Below are 8,606 nucleotides of genomic sequence, written 5' to 3'. Positions count from 1 at the left end.
AATCCTGCCCTGCATGTAGGTGAGAGAGTTTCAGTCACTGTGAATCAGTGAACCTTAAAGGGCAGATTTAAGGATTATGATTTACAGGTCCTTATGGTCTCACATCCACCTTGCTTCACACTCTGCTAGAAGGTCAAATCGAGAAGCAGGAGAATGACACGGTGACAGAATTCATCACCGTTCCCGTCCCCGCAGATAACTGCGGGAAACCATGCCCATATCATTCTTTAAGGAGAGAGGGAAGAACCAGAGTATGAATGGGCACAGTCACTGACCCTCAAGCCTTGCATTGAAGAAGGCAGGTGTAGAGGGACCAGGGTTGAGATAGACACTAAAGAATGACAGGGGATGGTTTCCAATGGTTAGTTGCAGGGAAGGGAATGGTGATGAATTCTGTCACAGTGTCATTCTCTATGCAGAGGCATCCAAAAATAAGCAGCACTTCCCTTGTTCAATTGAAATTTATTTACCCTTCTGTTTAAATGGAACATCAAATATACTAAAGCAGTACTTGAAAATTAAACATCGCTCTACAATTAATACATCAATCAAACAAGGTGGTAAAGACACAAATTTTATAAGGGCAAGAAAACAAGGACAGATAATAACATTGAAACAGTAAAACACAAAAATGTACTCTGTTCAAACAGCCCTTAAAAAGCATTGGATGGAGAGAAAATTATGCAGTTTTCTTTACTGGGTTATACAGCTTTTTTCCTGTCTCTGTTAGTCTTGCAGCTTTTGTGATCATAGCTCTCTCTGTAGTCCCTTCTTTCTCTGGCTTGGTCCATGCTGCGGCTGTGGCTACGGCTCTTATGACTTTGGTAACCATGTCTTTCTTCACGAGGGCTTCTGCTTGATCTATTTCGTCCTTGTCTTTGCCTGGATCTACTGCGACTTCTGGCAGAGCTGTTTCTCTCCTTGCTCCCTCTACCCTTCCCCTCACCCATCTGGTCTCTGTTACAGCTCTTACTCTTAAAACCAGCACTAGAGCTATATTTGTTGCCCTCTCCAGAACTCCTATCCCCACTGTACCTTTTCCTGCTTTTGTCCTTGTTACCTGGGCTTCTGGAGGGTTGTTCATAAAGTGTTTCTTCCTTAAACTTATTTGATTTGCTTTCTGAATCAATGCTGCTTGCTTCTGAAAGGCAGACTGGCTTTTTCTTCTTGTCATTGCTGTCGCTCTCACTGCTGCTGGTTGAGCTCTCACTGGAGGCAGAGGAAGATGAGGAGCTATGGCTCTTATGCTTCTTGTGTTTCCTTTTCTTCTTCTTTTTCTGCTGCTTTTTCTTTTTTTTGTTCTTCTGTTTTTCAAGGCGATCTAATTTCCTAGTTGAGGAATTGAAAATGTACATTAATGAAAGATAAATAAATAAATAACAGCATACTGCTGGCTGCTGTATGCTTCCTCATCTGGGAACAGGAGGTAGTATAAAGCTGGTTTTGTTTTTATACTAAGGGCTAGATTCACTAAGCCCACCAATCATGTCCCGACCACTTTGCGACTCCAACCCGATTCACTAACCTTCCTCCCAAGCATATCGGCACCCGATCCGTGCATGCAAATGAGAGGAAACAGCATGCAAAGTAGGAAGGGCTTCGATTCACTAAAATTCAGGCACACCGACTGGGCTGGCCGATCCAAAAACAAGCGACTGCTGAGGATCAGTTGCTTGTGCAAAACCCATGCTCTCTGCCCTGACTCTCCTGCTCTTGCCCCCCCGACTCCATGGTTTTAACTCGCAGGTTTAAAGCGAGGCTACACTATGGCGTGTTCTGTTAAGTTTCAGAACACATCGCAGTGCAGCCCCACTTTAAACCCGTGGGTTAAAACCACGGGCTCACGAAAGTAAAAAGTTTCCAGATCTGTAGTAAAAAAAGTTTCCAGCTCTTCCTTGCACAGACCATCTACAGGCAAAGAAGATGGTCTGCGCATGCGTCAGGATCGCTCTCCAGTGATCCATGCGGTCGGTGTGTGTATGTGGGGTGCCTCTTCCGATGGCCCCCATTTGCATGAGAACACGTTGTGGATCAGTCGACCTGCCACGGATCACCCACGGATCGGATAGGATCGGGAAGGTTAGTGAATCTAGGCCTAAGAGCAATGTTGAAATGGAATACAACATAATAGCCAAATAAATCAAGAGAAAGACAAGGCAAGAAAAAAAATATTAAGTATCAACATGGAAAAGATCTTTGATTTTTACTGTCAATAGAAAAAATGCTCATGAAAGGCAACATTGACACTACATGAATACAGTGGGTATATGTTCTAGTAACTAACAGGTCATCACTTTGCCACTTAGAATGTTTACCCAGCCAATTCTCATTTTCCCATTTTAGTGAAAAAGATAAAATGGTGGCTTCGAGCAAGTTAGTATCTTGTAAAGAAGGCCCAACACATTTATCCCACTTCATACTGCAAGTACATTTCTGAGTCTAGAGCCCTGAGACAAGGGTTGTGCACTTCTGGAAGGGATGAGTGTGGCATAGTGGTTAGAGCTATAGCCTTAACACCTAAGATTGTGGGTTCAAACCCCCCGCTGCTCCTTGTGACCCTGGGCAAATCACTTAATCTTCTACTGCCCCAGGTACATTAGATAGACTGTAAGCCCATTGGGACAGATAGGGAAAAGGCTTGAGTACCTTATTTGTAACTTGCTCTGAGCTCCTTTGGGAGGATGGGCTAAAAAATTGAATGAATGGATGCAAAAAAAGGTCTGATTTCTAACTAAGGGGCTGTTTTACTAAAGCTTAGCACACGCTAATGGACATTGGCATGTACTAAGTGCAACATGGCCCATAGGTACAAAATAGGATGCACACTTCATTTGTTCACAATGCTAATTTTATTCCTTTATATAAAAATGAAAAACATACAAAATTTTACTTAAAACAAAGTTTAGGGGTTGCCCAACCTCGCTGTTTTTTGTTTTTTTTAACAATCACTAACCTTAACAATATATTGTAATTCTTGTGCACTTGACAAATAATCAACGGTCTATGACAGGGGTAGGGAACTCTGGTCCTCGAGAGCCGTATTCCAGTCGGGTTTTCAGGATTTCCCCAATGAATATGCATTGAAAGCAGTACATTCAAATAGATCTCATGCATATTCATTGGGGAAATCCTGAAAATCCGACTGGAATACGGCTCTCGAGGACTGGAGTTCCCTACCCCTGGTCTATGACATAAGAGCCGTTTTTGATGAAGAAGAAAACTTCTTTTGGTGGCTGGCCACTAGCAGAAGAAACTGCTTCTGTTCTTCATCTTTGTCAAAATATCATATTTTTCAATGAAGCGTATCCTTTGTTCTGCTGCATCATTAACAGTTAGTTTGCATGCCTGATTCCAAAATTCCTTGAAAACTGGATCGGCAGTCCACTATCTGGGATGTTTCTTCAGGAATATTTTCGCTTTTGTTGATTCTCCTTCAATCAAGAGATCAAGGCTTTCAAAGGTCACAGGTTCTGTTTCATCTGTACACATGAGATGTCGTGGAACGTCTGGCAATAGTGGACGTTGTAAGTTATGCACCATTCATAGCTTTATTTCTAGTGTGATTCCGTCAACAAAAAAGGCACGTGTGGCTAGGTACTCAAACAAAAACCACAGATGTTTAGAAATGTCTGCGAGTGCCTTGTTAGCAACATTTTATTCATGCAGTTTCTTCAAATTCCTAATGCAAGAGTCTATGTGTTGTGTCAGTATCTGGCTTGATCCCAATCAGCCTTCACTGACTCACACGCCAACTTATAACTTTTTAAAAAAGGTTTTCTTTCTTCATCACAGTGATGAAAATTGACCAGTCGAAGAACATACAGTCCACGTGGCAGTCTAGCAGTTGACAGCTGACAGACCGACTACCCAAGGAGCCAGTTTTCAGGTGCAGATTGCAAACTAGAGGACACCATACAAACTAATTATGTGCAATCATTTACATACACAACACATAAGCAAACAGTGCATGCTGGGGTAACCTCTAAATAGTGTCTAATCAAGCTGAAATTTGACACATGAGTGTAAGACACATGAAGTGGACAAAAATAAGACTTGTGGAGACAAGATTTGACAAGGTTGATTTTTTTACATACTACTGTGAACTACCCTAATGCACAGCATTCAGCACAAACTAATTCCGTTAGCATGTGCTACGCTTTAGTATAAAGACTTCTAAGTTATGTAAATTAACTTGTTAGAAAAAAATGCAAATGTTGATGAAGCAGTGCTCTCTCCAGGTAGGAGGGATGTTTGGCAGCTGAGCCACAAACCAGGAGAGGTAGAGCTTCTTGGGACTATCAGAAGCCATTGGTCCATTGTACACTAGCCTACGGGTGAGACCTGAGGAGTGGAGGAGTAGTTTAGTGGTCAGAGCAGGTGCCTCAGCACCCTGAAGTTGTGAGTTCAATTCCCACTGCAGCTCCTTGCGACTCTGGGCAAGTCACTTAACACTTCATTGCCTTGTGTAAAACACACAGAAAAAAGCAGTACACTTCTCCCTCGGTATTTGCAGGGGTTAGGTGCAGAGCCGGACCGCAAAGTGTGAAAAATCGCAAATAACTTCTCAGCTGGCTCTGATCCACCCCCGCCTCCCTCCTGCGTCCCCGGAACCATACCTGGTGGTCTAGCGGTGAAGCTCCTGCCCCATGCAGAGCCGTCATCAGAATGGATGCCGTGAGTTCCCGTTGTAGTCTCGAGACTACAATGGGTACTCATGGCATCCATTCTGATGATGGCTCTGCATGGGGCAGGAACATAGGAAGATTGCTCCTGCCCCACTTCACTGCTAGACCACCAGGCAAGGTTCCGGGGAGGCTTGGAAGGCTTAAAAATAACCTTTGAACAGATCTGGATTCCATTACATAAAGGAAACCTTTGCTGCCAACCTAAGTTACAGCTTCTCCAGTGGCTGCCAAACTCTTGTTCCGGTACCAAAAGAATTCTTATCTTCAGTGCTGAGTAGAAGACATCTTCCCTTTCACCTGATTTTGTGCCAAGGCCTAATTGGATGGTGAGAAAACGGAATTCTATTATCTTATCAGCTGGGGTTAGATAAATGAATCCTATTGTGGTTCAGGATAAGGAGAAGTGAAGCTACTCTTGGTGATAATCTGTAATAGTTGTTGCTAATCAGGAATTATTATTATAAGGAATTATAGAGTGTAAGAATTAGTTTTACTTATTTATCTAGCAAGTGTATTGTAATAATCATGTACTGAGTTTCATATATGTAATCGGATATTTTGTGAACAATATTTAGTTATTGCTGCTGGCTTTTGAATTATATTTTCCTATTTTCATAATAAAAGTATTTCTCATTAGCCTGGGTCTGGTGTCGTGTAAGTAGGCAAAGAAAGCTGAACCTGGATGAGATATTATGGTCTTCCCTAGAATACTAACAGGCACATATTTGTTTATGTAACTGATTAGTGGACCATAAAACTTTCTACAGCCTCCAGAGAAACAACTCTATCATTGGCCAAAAAACCTCCAAAAAAATCACGTGTCACCAAAAATTTTTAAGGTATAACAAATGGCTTTGTCAGGGGAAGACGCTGTATGTAGAACTGAGTATTACACAATTGCTGGCGTGCTTATAACGGACTGATCTTCCCATGCTGTGCCGTTTAGTGTTATACCTTAAAAAATTTGGTGACATATGATTTTGGGAGATTTTTTTTGCCAATGATAAGAGTTGTTTCTCTGGTAGCCCACTATAAGTATTGTCTTGGCGGTCCTCCATTTATGCTCAGGTCTTTTTTCTCCTTATAAACAAAAAAATAACCAGAAGAAATATCATTTTGGAATGCTACATTGCATAGCTTTATGAAGACATAGGATCCATTAAGCTTCAATTAGTTCCACTTTGTATTTTTGTACAGTTGATTTATAAGAGAAATTATATAAGAAATGCTTGTTCTTTAAATAATTGTGTTTCATACAGTTTAATACTGCCATTATTTAATTGCACTATAAACCTAGAGTTGTACCAATGGAAAAGAAAAACAACTTTCGACAGATCCTGCATTGGGGGGGGGGGGGAGTGGCAGTCAAGTCAACTCAGCGAGAGGGAGAATTAGAAGTCCTTAAGCTTGCGCAGATGCATGCTCAAGGCCGGCAGAAGCAGGAAGATCTTCTAGCGGCACTGGCACATCCTGTGGGCTGTGTACCAGTGCCAGACAGGGGGGGAGGGGGCAGTTCGAGCGGGGGGGCCTTTGCGAGGGGGGGGGGAGCTATGCCGGTTATCGGGGGGTGCTCACAAATCGAGTCAACACTCGGTTTGCGAAACACGTTTTGCTCATCTTGCAAAACACTCGCAAACTGAGGTTTGACTGTATATTTCTTCTTTTTCATCCCTAATCCAGAACCCCATAACTAGCCTCTCTTGGTTCATTATTCCAGGTAGCAGCAAGTCTCTACTCAAAACACATAAAGATGCAAATATTTCTCTTCTGGCTGTAAAGAAACATAATACATTCTAGGATAAAACTTTCAGGTTGCTCTGTTGAATCAAAACACAAGAGGAATTTAAAAGTTTTCCTGTTGGTAAATATGTATGTGCAAAATATTTCCCTTGGAAATTTACCTTGAACCCTATGGTATAAAATAGATAGTGCAGATTAGGGAGATATTTTTTTGCTTCCTCCTGCTTTTCTCTCCCATGCAGGAAAAGCTTCCCTTTCAAAACCTAATTGCAGACCTCATGACCGGTGCTGCACTGATCAAACTAGAACTACAGAAGGAGCAGGGCAGGAGTCTATTAATTAGGTGAAAAATCCCTGGGTAGTAATGAGGGCCTATAGCACCAGGTACTAGTACTGGTTACATCTGACCTTCAAGAAAGAATTATTCTGCCTCAAATAAGTGTGAATATCAGCTACAAAGGTGAGGATAGTATGCATTATACAAGGCACAAATATTAAACAGAGACTGCAAAAGTTTTCAATTAAAAGGGCATACATCATCCTCACTTTTCTACAGATTGCACAGTGATGTGATTCTGCTTATCAAAGTGTTTACATAAGAAAAGATATGCCTTGCTGGGTCTAACCAATGCTCCTCTGAGCCCAGCATTTTACTTCTGACAGTAGATAGCTGGGTCACTTAGCAGTACCCAGATGATCCTCATGTTTCCAGAAGTAGCAGCAATTCCCATGCCTTCCTGGCTAATAGCTGGTAATAATAATAATAATAATAACAGTTTATATACCGCAGGACCGTGAAGTTCTATGCGGTTTACAATGAATTAGAAAGATTCTATGAATTAGAATGAATTACAATGGACTTGGCCTCTCAAAAACTGTCTATATATTGAATATATACTACTAACCTTGACTATTCTGGCTGGCATCAACTTTCACTTAATTTTGTACTGGCAAACTAAAAACCTTCTTAGTTTCAAATGTGCCCCCCCCCCCTCCTAGTCTTTGTACTGCTTGAAAGGGTAAACAGTTTCCTATGTATCCATTGCATCCTAGTCATGATTTTATAGGCTTCTCCTATCATATCTCCTCTCAATTGTCTCTAAGCTGAGGAGCCCACAACCTTTCTTCATAAGAGCACTATTCTACTTTCTTCATTATTTTGGTTTTCTTTCTTTGTACAGTAGGTTCTCTAGTGCAGTGGTTCCAAACCCTGTCAGCCAGTCAGGATAATGAATACGCATGGAGCAGATTTGCAGGCCCGCCTCCTCCATTATATGCAAATCTCTCTCATGCATATTCATTAGGGCTATCCCAAAAACCCAACTGGCTGGTGGTCCTCCAGGACGGGGTTGGGAGCCACTGCTCTAGGGTTCATTACGAAGAAATCCAAAAATCCGAAAATGGGAAGAAGCCCAAATAATAAAAAAAGAAAGATCTTCCCTAACTCTAAAGCAGGGGTGAGAGGAAGAGACAGCAGAAATCACAAATGAAATAATATGTGAAAAAATTATTATTAAATTTGTGTGAAATATGGGGAGTCCTCAGGATACACAGCTCACAATGGGGACAAAAAGCCCCTAATGTGCCAGCTGTCACATATGTTACACCCACAAGGGTGTGTTACCTGTGTTACATCCCTGGACTCACCCATATATGATACCATATACTGTGACCAGGCAGGCTCCGTGCCTACCTTGGTCACGGTGGTTTCCCGATGTCCACCAGGGGGAGCCAGAATGAAGTGAGCCCTGAGAGCCAGCAGAGTGACTATTAACTAGGTCACCACCAGGGGAGCCCAAGAGAGGAGCAGTTCCCTGCTGACTCAGGCAGAGCAAGGCGTGTCCCTCCCCTAATTAAACCAGCAGTTTGAAATAAGCAGTTAGGCAGGATAGGGAGAAAGTTTAGGTCTCTCTCCCATGATGACCTCCCTGGCTCAAGCAGGGGTGATGGCTGTACACCCATGGAGGTAGAAGAGGCTGGGACACCTCCAGAACTAGCAGTGCCTGAAGATGAAATTCCCATGGAACTTCAGGGAGAACTACCTGAAGAGGAGTTGGCTGAGTTTCCTGAACCCATGGAAGTAGGCTTGTCAACCAGGTACAAGGACTAAGCCTAAACTGTGAGTTTTTGTTTTTGAACTCTTTTGGACTCTCTGTATTTTGTTGGTTTAAGAAGCTGAAA

The 8,606-nt window shown here is 42.3% G+C and overlaps 1 protein-coding gene across 1 annotated transcript in view; it reads right to left on the bottom strand.

Moving 5' to 3' along the window:
- Window positions 1–445: 445 nt before the first annotated feature.
- CIR1 (corepressor interacting with RBPJ, CIR1) overlaps window positions 446–8,606 on the bottom strand; it is a 109,694-nt gene continuing 101,533 nt past the window's right edge. The window contains exon 10 of the mRNA XM_033944436.1: window positions 446–1,329. Coding sequence (XP_033800327.1) covers window positions 702–1,329 — 628 coding nt within the window. The 3' untranslated portion in view covers window positions 446–701. The remainder of the gene's footprint in view (window positions 1,330–8,606) is intronic.

This window comes from Geotrypetes seraphini, chromosome 5 (assembly GCF_902459505.1).
Source record: "Geotrypetes seraphini chromosome 5, aGeoSer1.1, whole genome shotgun sequence".
Lineage (NCBI taxonomy): Eukaryota > Metazoa > Chordata > Amphibia > Gymnophiona > Dermophiidae > Geotrypetes > Geotrypetes seraphini.
This window is presented reverse-complemented; position numbering and strand designations above follow the sequence as displayed.